Raw genomic sequence first — 18,107 nt, forward strand, 5'->3', positions numbered from 1 at the left:
GAAGAAAAGACAACAACAGAAGGTCACCAACAGGTCTTCAATGAAGCGAAAAATTCCCGCACCGGAGCCGTCCTTCAGCTGGCCCCTAAATATTATACAAACACGAAAGCAGTGCTAGGTTCATCCTAGTACTATAACCTAGCCTTATAGTACTGAAATGTTAACTGCTTCGACAGTTTACCGTACCCTTTTGGGGGTTTAAAATATTTAGAACTAAATCCCGTAGCGTATATCTACTCCATTGAACTGAAATCTAAGGCAAGTATGTTCTCTGCAAATGTGAAAAATCGTATTTATATTCGATTCCCGACTGTATCAAACCAAACTCTTGAAATATTGTTGCAGACGAATCACAAAGCAGTATACTATATTGTGTATACTGATCAGAATATGACTTCATTTTACATCGTAATTGAAAAATGTGTAGATCCTGTCTGAACGTATAAAACGCGTAGATTTAAATACAAATATATGCATAGATATATATCTCAGGAGCATGGGTTCGAATCCCGGCGAGGGAAGAACAAAAAGTTTGCGAACGCAAATTTACAGATCTTACATTGTTGGGTTGATGTTTAGACGAGTTGTATATACAGAATGTACACAGCAATGTATCACCATGAATTCTGATGATCCGATGGATAAATCTGTTGTAGAGTTGTCACTGGTTCAGACGTACTTATATATCATGTACTGTAGTACGCCGCTAGATTAAAACTGACGTGGAAAGGTAATACATGGCCAGCGAAAGCTCTTTTATTTGAGAGCCCAGGTGGTCGTGTGGTCTAGCGGGTCGGCTGCAGTGCAGGCGATTTGGTGTCACGATATCACAGTAGCATGGGTTCGAATCCCGGCGAGGGAAGAACCAAAAATTTGCGAAAGCAAATTTACAGATCTAACATTGTTGGGTTGATGTTTAGACGAGTTGTATATATATATATATAAAATAGACCGCTTACTTTTCTCATAAAGCGGAGAAAAAAAAGTCTCGAAATGTGTTTCAGGAATAATGATGGACTTTAGCATGCGAAGCACCCGAATTTTTTTTAATCATGTGAGAAAGTTGAGCTGTGAATGTTTTTTTTCATAAATGAAAACTAGACAATCTTGCAGAACTATTTGAAAGTTTTAGTAGTCAGTTTATAACAACTGATGACGAAAACACAATTTCCACCCAATTATTACATTTTGACGTTAAGATGGTACTTGTAGGCAATTAACGAATGAATCTCGAAGAAAACGTCGCATGATTTGAAGTTCAATTGATCTGCTATTGTTCGGTAACGATCCAAGATGACCATTGTATCTCTCAAAGCTGAATAGCCAAAAAGAGTAAATAGGCCCATAATCTCGAATGCAATCTGCCATGTGGTAATGAAGATGCATGTTTGGAGTAACTTTTGTATCCCCATAGATCCTCTCAAATCCGGCGCAAAACTCCAAAATTAGTTTTTCGTACTTAAGTATATCTACAGTGGTTATTGTTTTTGTTGTGATGCACCGACTGGCAAGAACAAATTTCCGCCACACCTCTAAGTCTTCAGATGGTATTACACCTTTTAATGCAAATATAGAAAAGACATTGGTCCAGTTTTTCCACTGATCAGCTGTGAAACCGCCAAATGATGTAGCTATTTTTCTGGGAAGGCTGCCGACATTAGCTGCAACAGAAACAGAGTCAACACGCTTTTCAATAATTTTTAATTTATCACTTTCTAGAATTTTAAGTTCTGACCAAAGTTTGATCATTTTTTTTGCGGTTCCTTGGTATAAATTATGCATCGGATCAATAACAGACATACGAATCGGATCAAAGTAATCAAGTTCACATAAAGGTGAATATCTAATGCCGAATTGACTCTCTATGTTTTCTTTGTCTGTTTTTGTTGTAGCTTCTTTAATTCTCTCGAGGTTATGAAGATGGTCAGGTAAAGAGCGAGATATCCAATTGGGTACATCAAAGCCTCCATAATTTTTTTTCCCAACTTCTCCAGGGAACTTTTTGGTGCATTTGGAGCACCCTAGTGTTGCACCATGCCCTAAAAACCCACATAATTTTCTCGTGGCAGGTATATCACAACCAACACAAAGGCACGCTAATTTAAAACTTGCATCTTTCTTCGGATTGTTGTGTGACCGCATAGAAAATCCGGTACTCCAAGCAATTTTCATTTCTTCGACAAATGGTTTAATAAATGTTTGGACTGATGGTTCGCCAGACATGTCCGGAATAATGCCAACTAGAAACACATTTTTCAGTTTGAATCTTTCTTCTCGTGGCAAATTCAACACAACAGCATAGATGACGCCAACAGAATATCGAACATGATCGAATGGTTGAAACCAGTCAAGATTTAGCATCAGACCGTAATTTCTCTCAGTTTTCAAAAAGTGTTGATTTTTGTCTTCTCCAAACTCTTTCCAAATTTTTCCGTCATACACGTCTGTCATAACTCCTGGTTCCTGTCGTCTGTGTCTCCATTCTTCACACTTATCTTCGAAATATTTCTGTTTTACCATTGTAGATAGTGATTCTTTCACAGATTTGTAACAATAGGTCTTATATGGGTATAGCTTTATGTCTCCGCTCTTTAGTTTCACAGATTTCAGTAATGGTTCACCACATTGATTTCGTCTAGCAATTTGTCGATGGTTTGGAAACATAACATTCGAACATTTCTTTGAAGACGTTTCCCCTTCAATTAGTATTATACAGTCTTCATAGTTGTACAAAGTGAAACATTTCTTGCATATCACGTATTTCGAAAAATTGTCTTTTTTCATGCCGAGATTTTTGTACAACATATACACTGAGCAGGGAAATATTGATGAAACACCTGTTAGTGCAACATTTTCAGCAGAAAGATGTTTAAATGCTGTGGATAAAAACGACAAAATGCTACTTAAGGCAGTATCTGTAATTATATAAAATGATTGCCAACAGCAAAGAAAAATGCAAATGGACTGAAATATTGCAACTGTTGACTTGATCATCTCTGTTTTTGCTGTATCAAAGTCCGTCTGCTGTTTTTTCTCTTGGATTTCGTGAATGTTTTCATTTTCAATATCCATATCAATATCGTTTAAAGTTACATTAGACCAAAATTCCTCATCCTCATTGTCAGATTCTGGATAGGTTTCACTTCCACTGAGGCTTCGTAAGTGATCTTTGAACCTGCGTTTCACTTCTATCATTGATTGCGTATGAGCCCAAGGTTGCTTAACGCCAGAGGTGCTTGGTTCTTCACAATGGTTTTCCTGGTGCATTCCAGATAAAGTGTGTTCTGCTGGTACTTCCTGATAACTAGTTTCTTCTTGTTTTGATTTTTTTGACTTGCTACACTTCCATTTGTTGTCCCAGAAATATTCAACTTTATGGTTTTCAAAATGTCTATCGACAAATTCTCCTCCACACCCTGGACACATTTTCCTTCTTTTCTTTTTCTTGAAATACTCATGACTGGTAGATAGTTTGTGCTTTGGTGGCATGTCTTGTCTGTAAAAAGAAGAAAAAACATATTTAATTACTAGAACATAGATCCCGATATTTTGGACCTTTCTATTTTTCTAAGCATTGCATTTTATACATAAAGTAGATACACTTAAGTTTAAATACTGAATGACTAAATGACTGCATATGCAGACCTATTGTGTCGATGAGGTTTTTTTAACATATAGCATTTGCGCATAATTTTATCTTCAAAAGATATCATTTTCGCAGGAACAGGTATACATGTACCTCATTTTCTGAATTATGATAGAAGTCTCATTTCATTTATTGCCAAAATACTTGTATGCATATCTTATATAAACTATCTACTTAATCCGTTGTAACTTTCAGTCAAATTAATTTTCGTTCAAAATTTGCATCAAAGAACATGAAGGAAAAAAAACATATTCCTTTAGGTTTAATATCAAATTATTAATCTTGCAATACGGTATGTACAATAAATTATACATAAAAAACTATTATAAAAAAATGGCATTGATTACGGTCAGATGAAGATGCATAAACATGATAAAGGAGAAGCCCATCAAGGTTAAACTGTCAAAGGCTGGCGGATGGTCACCATGCATGCATATATAAAATGATAATATGATACTTCCATGCTGGGACAAACCCTAGATTTCATCCTAAAATTTAGGCGATATCAGATCACACAATATATTCTTGTTGATCAATTCATCCAATATATTACAACCTGCTGTTAGATATAAGAAAGTTGAAACATTTATCTGTTACCGTGGTAATTGGACTTTTGACGATAGATAAAAGTAAATTAAAGCAGACACGCGAATCATTCAAATTTTCGGACATCTAGCTAGATCTATTATAATGAGTGAAATGTGTGCCAGGAAACCATTATGTGTGTTTTGAATGTAATTTTTATTCAGATGTCTGAGTTTAAGAACTTATTTCAAATAAGTAGTTAAAGAAACGAATGATTGAAAGTGACACAAAAATATGATTCATTCTGTGAAATTTTAGATATAAGAAGATTCTTTTCTTATACATCTCTTAATATCTTAGTTGTCAAAATAAATGTTAAACAAATTTTAGCATTGCACTATGTCATGTCTGGGTAATTACTACCCACATCCTTTTTTTTTCTGGTTTTATTTTCTCGAAATTTGTAGAAACGTCTTGAAATAAGGATTCTTTTAAACATTAGTAGTGTGTTTTGAATAAGCTTGAACTGCCGATTAATCAAATATTATTTAATTTGGTATAGAATCAGAAAGGGTCCCCTGAAAACCATATTATTAAAAAAATATATAGCATTAAAATAATGAGTATATGAATCTCCAAAGATCTCCCGTTACCGTAGTAAACATTTAACACACGTTTTGCGGTTAAAAATTCCGGAAAAAAAATGAAAAATAATGTTATACATTTTAGAACGGAGATGAGAAGCCAGTATTATAAATTCCAAATAAAAAAGAAAATATTCTACGCTTTCAATGATATTTTTTCGACTCAGTATCACATATCGATGCATTGCAAGGTTGTGTTCCTATATATCACAATCTTAGTGTCCACATTTTTTTATACTAATTTACTAGTACAAAATGTATTGCCAGTGTTAGTTTCCTGACGAACATCTGTTGTTTTCTCTGTGCACTTTAGTGCCTAGAATAATGTCTTATATCGTAATGTGCTCTTTGTTAGCCGTTTTATGGAAATAGACGTCTTCTTCTCCTTCTATAACACAAAGTGCTGAAAGTGGCGCTAAACAATCAGTTGTTAAAATATTTAGTTAAAGCGTGTGTCACAGCACAAGAACATATACTTGTATATTGTTCCTATTTATGATATCAGAACAAAGGTCCATTTCTAGCGCTGTCTGATAAAATTTATTAGTTTAATTAAAATACCATACAATAACTTTATTGAAAAACACTTTACGCCCTAATTATCACAAGATTTGTTCATCATTTAACACATCCATTTACTATTGATCTTCACAATTCGATGCAATTTCAAGATATACTACGTAGTATTTTGTTTTATTAAAAAAGTACGATTACACAGCCCTCCAAAACGGCATGTTTCATACTGGTCACGTCGTCCTAGTCATATGAATCCCATGATCTATATATATATTGCTTTTCGGCCCGGTCCAATATTTCCAATACGGATCCGGACTGGCAATGAATCCTTAATTACATGTAAACATATATTGTGCATTTAATATAATTCAAGATTCATTGCCAGTCCGTATTGGAAATGTTTGCCCTATATTCACATCATTGCCAGTCCGTATTGGAAATATTGGCCCTATATTCACATCATTGCCAGTCCGTATTGGAAATATAGGCCCTATACTCACATCATTGCCAGTCCATTGGATTATTTATAGATTCTCTGTCAGCTGTATTTGCCCTCGACCCTACGGGTCTCGAGGCCTATATAGCAAACCTTGAATATATACCAGTTCCAATACAGTTACAGAAACAGCCAGTTAATAACACTATAATACACAATAGCTTGCATTACTCAATCTTTCCCTATTAGCATACTTCTTTACCTAATCCGCATTCTTTTATTTGGAAGATACTTGTCTGTTTACTTATTCCGTACTTTATACTGTGTACAATTTATCTGTTATCGATTTACATTATTTGTTTATCTTGGTAAAGTGTTTCTTATTACATGCAGCATCACACAAAAACTAATCGTTATACAAACATATAACGCTAAATTTGTTCTATAGTAACAAACAAAAAATTGAAATGACTGGAAAGAAAAGAAATGTATCAAGTATTAAGAAAGTCATTTTGGATGATTTGCAGTAGTTTAAAGATGTCTCGATTACGCATTAAAACGTAGGATCGCCATCAGCGTGCTTACAGACGAAGAAAAATAATTGCGATGTTACGGATCACTACATTTCTATCTCTTCTGTTTGTTTCAAATGCTTTTTTGTCTCTAAGGAGTATTTGGAAAAGGGAGGGGGTTATGTTTTATTGTATTTGAACGGGTCTCATGTACTACACAAACAAACAATTGACCTCACCCTTTTTCAGTAATGCATTTATAAGTGAATCGTTGTTTGAGTATAAATACCAGTGGCAAATATTTCTGTCAGTGTGTACGTCTGATCGATTCAGGAAGACCTTTTCAAATGAATCATGTGATGGAAGAGTCTTGATTAGGGGTTAATAAGGCTACGTAAAGCGTTTTTATAACAAATAAATATATCAAGTTTTGACAAATATTTCGGTAAAGAACTTTATTAATAAGTGTTGTAAGTATCAATTTTATTTTAAAAAAAAAAGAGACAACAACCCGACCAAAGAAAAAAACAACAGCAGCAGGTCACCAACAGGTCTTTAATGTAGCGAGAAATTCCCGCGCCAGGAGGCGTCCTTCAGCTGGCCCCTAAACAAATATATATTTGTTCAGTGAGAATGAACGCCATACTAATTTCCAAATTGTACACAAGAAACCAAGATTAAAATAACACAAGACTAACATCGGCCAGAGGCTCCTGACTTGGGACAGGCGCAAAAATACGGCGGTGTTAAACATGTTTGTGAGATCTCAACCCTCCCCCTAATATTTTGTTTATTCTAATACCAATATAATAGTTTAATATTTATGTAAATAATTTTATTATTTAAGTTTAAACTTTATATAGATATAGGAAGATGTAATATGAGTGCCAATGAGACAAGTTTCCAACCAAATAACAATTCATAAAAGTAAACCATTATAGGTCAAGGTACGGCCTTCAACACGGAGCATTGACCCACACCGAATAATAAGCTATAAAGGGCCCCAAAATTACTAGTGTAAAACCATTCAAACGGGGAAAACAACGGTCTAATCTATATAAAATAAAGTGAGACAAGAAACACGTTTATTTACATAAACAAACGCCAACTACGGTACATCAGATTCCTTTATGTTTGTAATATATATATATTTATCTAGGTTTATCCCAAGACCATTGTTAGACACCTATGGATATATCCCGACTTTTGGAGCAAATTTGTTATATTTTATTTTAATATTAAAACACTCGTTCAACTGACTTGAGTACTAAGACGTGTCATAAAAACACCCTAAGACACGTCCAAGTCATATGCAATTTTCCTTGACACGGCCCTAGTATACCATTTTTCACGATGTATAGCTATACTATTTAGGTGTTTTCGTGGTTTATTTTATAATGTTTCAATCTATGACGATCTGTTTCTTAACGTATCCCGTTATCAATGCACATTGATGCACGGGCATTTGTGAACAAATGTTCTTCTATTACCATACATTAAACGTCTGGGTATGGAAGTACTCTACATGCCAATATAGTGCTCCCTTTGTCTTGAAAACTTCTGGGCACGGACGTTCAGAATTAATTTACACTTCCTTGCTTTGTCTATGCAACCTACTAGTATATAAAAACACACACCCTAAATAATATTACATGAGTATAAGTAGTCTGTCCTTCATTTATAGATAGCCAGTTTACTAGTCTAGATCTTTGTATTTCTTTAAAAAGAGTTGTATCGTAGTTATAAATCGTGATGGATTATTCATCTTTACTATCTAGTGACGATGAACTTGATAAAATCGAAAATGTGTCTATTGGAGATGAAAGCCTTCATCTACGATACTATTCATCTGGTGAAGATGAAAACAGCAACAAAAGACAGAGAGTGGAAACATCAACCAGTGATAATATGACAGGAGCATGTGGTGGACCAGAGGATAATATACCCGATGAGTCTATGTCATCGGTAAATGACAGTGTTTTGGAATGCAGTAGCGTATCAGTCAGTCGTTCTAGTACTCCATCCGTTCAAATGAATTCTCGTACCCCAACGAATTTGGCAAGTACACCATGTTCCAGCAGGTCAATCATTCCGACTTTTCTAAGAACACCTTTATCTGGAGATGTTCGTTCTAGCAGATCACCTACACCTGTCACAGACGGTATATCAAGAAAAGATCAGAGTACAGGATCAGCAAACAAGGTAATTAAAAACTTTAATATCGATGAAAATTCCCACAATGCAGTGTTTACTAGTTGTTATATATTGTGATTTAATTTTGTCTATCTGTCTGCGTACAATTGCAACGGACACGATTTTGTCAAAGATATATAGTTGGGGACAGGATCCCGATTAATGAATAAATAAATAAAAAGCATATAATTAATCAAAGTCATATGACACAGTGACTGTTGAAACATAATATTTCAGTATCCAATTCTTGAACCAATGCATGCATATATCATAACTTATTCTTCTGTGGACGATTGTATCATTTTTTGGTAAACAAGTGGTATATTATAATCGTCATTCTATTTGGCAAACAAATCGTAAGTTATAATCGTATTTTTTTAACTCTTTGTCTGTTATGAAGACTTAGTACTGAATAACATGTAAAATCAGATGATAGTTACAATTTAGTGACAGATCGTTGCGTATTTTGCGATCACCGGATGTTTACGAGAAGGGTCAAGCTAAGTTCACCTGCATAAGAAAAATATGCATAGGCGGATCCAGGGGGGTCCGGGGATTGGAACCCCCTTTTTTTTTTGCCTAATCAATGCATTTGAATGGGAACATATAGTTGGAACCCCCCAACCCCTTTGTCCTAAGTTGGGACCCCCCTTTTTAAAATGGCTGGATCCGCCACTGATATGTCGGACACATGGATGCAAGCAATTTAAAAAAAGGAAACTTCTAAATGTTGACAAATAAATAATTTTCTTCAGAAAAAAGTAAATGAACTTAAATTAATTACTGCAAACTATCCGTTTTGATATAAAAACGTATTTGAAGTATTTTTTTGATTTTTTTTAATATGACTTTAATTAAGATTAAACATCCAAAAAAAATATTTCTTTATTATCTTTAAAAATCAATATAAACGTGTGTTTAGGTGTTAAATATCCTTATTCCTTTGTGATCTAAGTTTTGTCGGTCATGTCGGTAAAATGAAAATAATTGAAACAATATTTTACTCCAACAAGAATGTCCTTTAATTTAAAAATACTAACCACACAAAAAGAAAGGCACATCAAATAATGAAATACATACAAAACAGTGATGTACACTTCATTCCGATTTATTCATCGGAGTTTTCTATTTTCAGCAAAACCACCTGTATCTCTTTGTTAACTCGAGTATTGATCCTTGTTATCATTCTCTTATTATTATTGTACACACATGTTAATTTATTTTCATAATAAGATAAATATTTAAAAGAAAATAAAGACCAATCATTCGCACTATTACCATGTTGTCTAAACGAACTGTTGCAAAATCAATATTTATATACAATATCAATCCGCTGTTTCAATGCGTATCTACATAAAGCTATACAACTAAAGTTGTATGGTATCATGGTCAATCTTTAATTAAAACGGAGTCAAAAGCAACTAATCGGAATTATTTATTCATTTTCGGTAGCTATGTGAATATTGTATAATTGAAACTGCGGCAAAAACTGAAAATGTTCTATAATTTTACAATATATTTCAATTTAAATATGTGATGTTGACTTTAGAACCATATGGATTTTCAAATGATTTTAACTTGAAAAACGTAAGTGATAGACACACGCATTCTTCAGTATTAAATGACCACAGGACAATGAAACAAATTTGGTGAGTCCCTGTGGGTCACCCCGACCGCTTCAATGTCAGATTAGAATGTTCTTTTATCAGGTAAACGGTCGGGATTCCCACCCCTAAACCATATGAATTTTATGTATGGTACAATTAAACAAATAAAATTAAATTAAAGGCGCGTGCCCTGTGGGTCACTGCATGCCATCCCCTCCTGATTGAGAACTTGTAAACAGTCAAGATCCCCACCTTTTAACCTTATATATTTTAACCAAATCAAATGAAATAAAGGGCGAATCCCCTCATTTTAGAATTTGTTAACGATCTATTATGCGGGAACTTGATCCCGTTTTTGTAATTCGTGTTGTAGTTTTTCTTTCGTGGTTTTATCAATTTTTTTTTGCGGGGAACTACTCAAATTGATGTTACATTTTTTGGGAACTAGCTTGGACTCGGCGTGACAACAGGACGTTAAAAGATAATCCAGTCTGCTTACTTCATTTTATTCTGGTTCACAGTCTAATCAAGTGTTTACAATAGTTACAATACAGTCTATTACATTACTTTTCCAGCATAGGTATATAACAGCAAATAATTTGCGATATAAATCAAACAATAATACAAAACCCGACAATAGTATACGAGCCATAAAATAACAGTCGTGTCATCTGTTATCCCCCCTTAATTCGTTTACTTTTAATATTGAATCAAGAATCAAATTGAGAATTGAATTTTCAAAAGTTATCTTTACGAATTAGTTAAATACTTTTTTTTATAAGTTAAGAATTTTTTATCTAAATCATTTAACTTAATTTTATCTCAAACTTTAATTTGCCTTTAATTTATCAAGATTTTACTTGCGAATGTGAATGAAATTACATTGCTAGATAACATCATTTATTACAACAATTGCGATTCCTCTAAATTTATAAAAAAAAAATTTTTTATTATGTTAACTTATGCTCTAACCTTAAAAGATAGTCTGCAAATTACATTTTATTCTGGTTCACAGTCTAATGACCCAAATAGTTTTGTACGACTTTAAATAGCAGAACTGGACTAAATGTGACACGTGAATATTTTGTTACTCAATACAATAGCTTTCTTTCATCTCTTTTAATAAACAATGGACTATATCGGATAAAGGCAGAATGACTCAATCTTAATTGTTCAAGTCTATTAATTTTAAAAGTATATATACTATTATCTTTATGCCTTCGAAGCTGACACATTTATCAATTAGCTGCGGGACACTTATCAAATATGCTTAACACATTAAACACCTAACATTTATATTTTTAGGAAATTGTTCTCACACCAAGTTAAACGTTTTTAATTTGTTTTATTTATGTTTATTTTTCTGTCATTTGATTTTACAATTAAATGATAAATATTCTCTTGAACTTGTGTGCATTTTCCCATTATCCAACAAAACTTTATTTGTAATTTATTAATAAATGTTATCTTTAAATATCACGCATTTTTGCACCATTCTAGATTAACATCCCAAACCGTGTACAATATATATTCCTGTTCATTTACTATACTTACTAAAGTAGAATCTTCTGAATGAAACAGCAAACTTAGATCTGTAACAGGTTTCAACTCGGTATTCTTCTTTCTGGATTTCTAATTTCTTAAGTATCCATTTTGAAGCTTTGGTAGCACTTATATCTTTGTCCGAATCCGAATAATGAATGCATGCTGTCATATATTCACCTCATTATATATGTTGTTTTATATTATATATAACATTCATAAGTGAATATATTTTGAGAATCAATAGAAGCCTGTTTATAGAGGATTGGTATCGTGACTTTTGGAATCAAAGAAGTTATATGAGAACTTTAAGTAACCTCCTTGATGGAATCAAAAGACTATAATTTTCAAAGACTGCACAGATTTGTTCTTTTACTCAGACTTTTGAACACGGATTATTTGTATAAGACAGTTATACATATTCATATCTCTTTATTTCGTGTAAATCATCTGGATTTCATTCCAGTCAGGACAAAAAAAATCATCAAACCAGTTATCATGATTTTCAAATTTTACATAAAAAGAAAAATATATTAGAGAGAGGCAGATAATACCAAAAGAATTTTTACATGGGAAATTAAAATTCAAACAATAATCAAAATGCTTGAATTTAGTGAAATATCGCGAGAGTTATTTGCTACAATTATTCAATATTGTTCAATTATAAAAGACAGTAAAAACCTGCGTATAGATGCTTATTAACATAATTAATTTTAAATCTGTATGAATAAATAATAATGGTGTGCTTTTAATCTGTAATAAACACAACTTGTAAAAAGTCAATGACTCTCATACATTTAGATTTTTTGGGGATACATACAGTATATATATATATATGTATGACGTATCTTTTTAGTTTTCTAAATGATAAACTTCATTAAGTTTTGTAATTCATGTTTTACAAATGATTTAGTTATTTGTATTTCTTTTAGATTGACACTTTAACAAGTGAAGTCATCAAAATGCAAAGACAGCTGGTAAAAGTACAAGATAATCAAAGTAATGTTGAAAAGAAAGTGGATATTTTGATTCAAATGCTACACTCAAAAACAGATGCATCAAAAAAAGGAAGCCAAAAAATTAACGTCCCTGCACAAATTGCAGTAAGTAACTATTTATCGTGCATGTAGGAAGGGATAGCTTATATACAATCTTTATTTCTATGCTTGCGAAATGAAAATTCAATACTTTTAGCAAATTGTCATTTATTTTTATTTACCAACGGATTACAAAGCTAAGCGTTGAACATGATTGTTGTCGGCAAAAGATTCGCATAAATATTGCACGCTTACAATTTGTGTATTAATTGTACAAAAACTGGGACATTTTACTAACTTTGAAAACATGTTGTTGTGTTTATTAGAACGTAATATTTGTGAAATCGTGATATTCTATGTATATATATTTTACTTTTTAAATAATTTGAGACTTTCTACACATACATGTATGCATTTGTTCAGTTCTCAGTTTTTCATTTTATGCATGCAATTAAATGCATTTGACCTTAAATGCATTCAAATGCATATAAGAGCGTATCTTTTCCCTTTTAGCAATCAATACGGTGTGGTTTCCAGCAAGGTATGGCTGAAAAGGAATTCATCTGGAAAACAAAGAACGATGCTGGCAATATCCTTAAGTATGTTTATAATTGAATGATTTTAAAATTCCGTTGGAAATTGAAAAAACGCATGATTTATCTACATGCAATTGATCAGTTATGTATGTGTCAACATTTATCAGTTAACAATTCGGTTTTCGGAAATTATTATGGTCGATTATCTGTGATTAACGACATTAAAACAGATTTTTTTTTTGAATAAAAAACTAGACCAAACATGATCATATTTAAGCTACTTTCAATCTTTACTCTAATTCGAGTATAAATCTAAACTTTTAAGTCATTTTAAATGAAAAGTTTGCAAGATAATTTAAGTTTATTTAATTGCCATACTTCAATTCAGATTCAAACAACTTTTCAGCACACATTGATAGTTGTACCGACATTTGTTACACTCTTGCTTAAGAAGTTATCTTCTTTGTTCAGCTGTAATTATGTTCAGTAAGATTAATTTTCAAATGATTTTTTTCAGATATAATTCTGCAGAGAATAAGGAGATGTCCGATTTCATCATTGAATTCGTAAAAGGTCAATATCCTGACGAAGTGGAGGGGGTTGTAAGAGGTTTGTAGTACAAAAAAAATAAATAATATAAAAATTGGCGAAATTGCAGTTCTGTGGTACTGATAACTTTCAATAATACTTTGAAACGCTACATAGTTTCCATATCATAAATAAGTTTTAGTTTTATCGAATCACTTCCTAGCAAATACATAATATCATGTAACTTTAGTAGATTTATTTCCATTTCGATCATATCACATCAAAACAATCTAATGACACGGTTTAGTCTCAATTCGAGATAAGCAATCGTTTGTTTAATTATTATTTTGAATTGCATTAAGTAGATGTTTTGTTTTGTAGAAGGAATAAAGACAAATTTTGAATCGTTCAAAGCAAAGAAACGAAGAGAAGAGACAGGCAAACAAGAAGAACATAACAAGAAAATGGCTGTGTACAGCAGATTGAAAAGAGTAAGAACTGTTTTTTTTATATGGAAAACAATTTGGAAAAAAACCCTGATTCTCGGATTACTTTAATCTGTATTAGTTCCAAAAAAAAGGAGTGGTATATAGATTTCTGTTACATCAATTTTGATTTTCAGCAAACTGCATATATAGTCTATTATAACAGCCAACGGATTTAGAGTGCAGCTTCATTTGTTATTATATACTTATATCACTCTAAATTAACAATGGTTAATGACCCCTTTAAACTTAATTCATTTTCTATTATAAGTGATATTAGTTGCTAATGTGACCCCCTACGGATCCATAGAGGGTTAGTAAAATACATAGGGGGTGAGGCCGTAACGCTAATAAAAGTTATATGGTTCGCTACTGACCCCATACGGATCCATAGAGGGTTAGTAAAATCCATAGGGGGTGAGGCCGGAGGCCGAGTCCCCTATGAATTTTATTCACCCTCTATGGATCCGTAGGGGGTCAGTAGTTAACCGTATAACAAATTTATCGGACGCTGGACTTTTTCTGCGGCGTTTTGTTGAAAAATAAACAATGAAACACAACAACATTAATAGATGACGTCGCCATTAACGCGTCACGAACCCCATATGAAACTTACTAACCCCATACGGCCTCATAGGGGGTCACCACGTGACGGCGTTTAACCAATAACAACGTGATAATTCATCTGTGTTCCGATAAAATAAAATGTCGACTATTTCTTATGGTGTCAGATATAGAATCGCATACTAGAAGTTGCATCATTTTGCAGGCGCTTTTGGAAAGACATATCATGTTATGGAGGGGTATTTGCAGAAAATACCAGTCAAGGGACTGTAAAATTTCCCGAGCCGCTAGGCGAAAAAATTCAGTCCCAAGACTGGTATTTTTCCACAAATACCCATCCATAACATAATATATCTATTTAATTACACCGTATAGATTTGGAATGAAATAACTGGAAAGCTACAATTCATTAACATGTTTTTGCATAGTTTTGAGGTTAAGAGGAGATTATCATAAAACTGTGGGAATTATACATGTAATAATACGCGTTGGCTCGCTTTTTTATGTAACGTCATATCCAAGTTTTTTTTAGGGAGGATGCTCGAGAGGGTGAAAACGGAATATATAAAATGACAAATACCATGGTATTTCAGGCAAAATCCCCGGCAGTGATGAAAAACAGGCAAATTCGTTTGAAATGAGGAAAAATATTAGAATATGCGAAAAATATACTGGCTATCAACCAATCAAAATCTGGCATTCTTATAATAGGTGTAATCAGAGACATATATACACATGTCTCTGGTGTAATTATATACAAAAAAAAAGATTGCTTTTTGCGGGACGTTATTGTTTATAGAAATAACGAAAATAATAGTGTCTTTATTGAAGGAGAGTTATTAAGGCATATATAGAATCTATTTTTATGTATTCAAAATAAAAGTAAAGGAATTTTAATTAGAGCTTAATTCTTTTTTTTAGAAATTAAACAACAGAAAAAAGGCATTAAAAGAAAAATCAAGCATGCCAAAAGAACAGAAAGAAACAGTTATACAAAGTATGGAGATACAGTACATGTCTTCTGAACAAACCGATTCAGAAGACGAAGGGTCGTTTATCGTCAGACCTCTGCCTTGGAGGTCTGACGATTTTGACAAATTAGTCAAAAAACTAGACCAGAAACATGAAAATAAACTGAGCAAGAGAAGCAGACGGCAGAATAATGTTCGAAAGGTTGGGGCAGTTTCTTCAAGGAAAAAACCAGAAGTCGTGCCAGGACATGAATGGGTGTTTAGATAGTAAAAGTTATTGATTAAACTGTATATTTTTTAGGAATGCCGTAATTGCTACATGTAATTGTTATTAATTTTTACATAATTAAATGTCCAAAGCTACAAAAACTAAGAAAAACGCTGGTAATTTTCAGTTATTATGTTAACATATTTCAGTCATCACGAAATCAAATGGATGCGAACAATAATACACCCTCATGTCAGCATACCGTCTTCAACAACAACAATACTGTAGTAATAGCCAAAATTATTATATATAACATATTATTGGCCAAAAAAATTTATAATCTTTCTGATTTGAAACCTAATTATAACATCACGGAAAATATATGTAAACAATGATTATTTTATTGAATTTTCTCCGTTGTTTTTGTTTTTAACATATGATGTGCTCCTGCGTAAACAAGTAGTTTATTTTATTTGCACACACACAGTAGTAAATTGTTTAAAACAAAATGGAAATTCTTCGGAAAAGGAAGAAACTTCGGATAAATTAAATTGCAATATTTGTAATGTTTCTTTTGCGCGTGATTATACAATATATGAAAAAGCCATGTACATGTAGTAGTAATAAAAGAGAATCTGCTTTCCTTTTGGAAGCAATTATATACATGTAGATAACAGCTGGTTTTACATTAAAAATCCTTGTCTTTGTGAAACTCTTCATTGTGTATTTTGCTGATTGGTGTCCAAGAAAGCATAATCAAATATAATATTTTAAACATATACACACGTACGTAACTAGGGACTTATAATATTATGTCGGATTCGGTATACCAATTGAACAATGAAAGGGAAACAACTCTTGTTAGAATAAGAACATTTTTCGTATCTTTAAAAAATGAAGAAATTTTTGAAGTTTTAATACGAAGGAAAATGAAGGTATGTTTAAAGTGCAGACATAGATGAACAGAATTTTGCTTTAATTGTAACCTTATTTAAACGTTACAAACTCATATAATCGAATGATTTACACTTATTAGTTTACATGTTATGTCAGTTGAAATGTGATAAGATGAATATTTTGAACGTATTTATAAAACTTTAAGTTAAAGAGTGAAATTATTAGCAATTACAAAAAATCAAAAGAAATCAAAAGAAGAGAATAAACAACATTCACTTTGGGGTATCGGGTGTTGTAATTAAATAAAATATGGTACTACGATACAGCAGAGGGATATTTAAAAGGTTTAGTTTTAACTTAAAGTTTTATAAATACGTTCATATTTATTAAGATTCTTATAAAAAAAATCAGTATGAAAATTTTGTCAAATTATTATTCTTATAAAAACGGTGTAACCGGTTGCATATAATTGGGTGCTTTTTCCCTCCAAATTGCGTTGGATTTCATTAACTAATTCAGCTCAAACTTTTGTATTCAAAGGGAACTAACTCTTTCTATTAAAACAATTGTTAGTTTAAAATTAGGATCAGTTATGTCATAAAATGGAATCCACCACAACAGGAACATATATATGTATATGTTAGACATACTGTTCCCAGACCACAACAATAGTATTCTTCAAATATCGTAATATTTATTATATTTAAATGTTATTCTTTATTGTTCCTTAAAACAGCTCAGTATAACAAAAAAAAATCAAAAATGCACAACATTGGAGAATTGTATAATTCAATATGTATGCAGATATTGTTCTTGTTTTTAAATCATTATAGAAAGGAATGTTAGTTCTTTCATATGTCATGTATTTGTAAATTGAAAATAAAGAATAAATTTAGTTAATACGTTATACAATTGTTTTTTTATTCAGGTTTTCGCTTTAGTCAGGCAAAGTCTCCATTACAGACAGCTTGTTTCTCTCACTGTTATTATCTCATATTTTGAGGCAATCATGAGTCTTTGATTCGAATTATTGGTTGAGGTAACTTAGGTTGAACAATTATGGCTTCATTTGTAATACTGGCGAATTTTTGCTGACTATGCGGTACGGGCTTTGTTCATTGTTGAAGGCCGTACGGTTACCTATAGTTTTTAATGTTTGTGTCATGTTGGTCTTTTGTGGATAGTTGTCTCATTGGCAATAATACCACATATATTTATATATTCTGTAGTGCATTTGCAGATCAATTGGCATATATTTAG

The 18,107-nt window shown here is 32.4% G+C and overlaps 3 protein-coding genes across 7 annotated transcripts in view; 1 reads left to right on the forward strand and 2 right to left on the reverse strand.

Annotated features, from left to right (window-relative positions):
• Positions 1-18,107, reverse strand: part of LOC134681246 (acyl-CoA dehydrogenase family member 11-like) — a 533,340-nt gene that overhangs the window by 450,014 nt on the left and 65,219 nt on the right. The window lies entirely within an intron of this gene.
• Positions 1,195-11,104, reverse strand: LOC134681490 (uncharacterized). The gene is made up of 2 exons (XM_063541127.1): positions 11,076-11,104; positions 1,195-3,496 (listed from the first exon to the last, which is right to left on the reverse strand). Exon 2 carries the CDS (start codon positions 3,487-3,489, stop codon positions 1,195-1,197), a length of 2,295 nt encoding a protein of 764 aa, XP_063397197.1. The 5' UTR covers positions 3,490-3,496; positions 11,076-11,104.
• Positions 8,032-17,381, forward strand: LOC134681491 (uncharacterized). The gene is made up of 5 exons (XM_063541128.1): positions 8,032-8,481; positions 12,554-12,620; positions 13,666-13,803; positions 14,104-14,213; positions 15,693-17,381. The coding sequence occupies exons 1-5, from the start codon at positions 8,032-8,034 to the stop codon at positions 16,008-16,010; spliced, it is 1,083 nt and encodes a 360-aa protein (XP_063397198.1). The 3' UTR covers positions 16,011-17,381.

The sequence above is a fragment of the Mytilus trossulus genome, chromosome 8 (genome assembly GCF_036588685.1).
Source record: "Mytilus trossulus isolate FHL-02 chromosome 8, PNRI_Mtr1.1.1.hap1, whole genome shotgun sequence".
NCBI lineage: Eukaryota > Metazoa > Mollusca > Bivalvia > Mytilida > Mytilidae > Mytilus > Mytilus trossulus.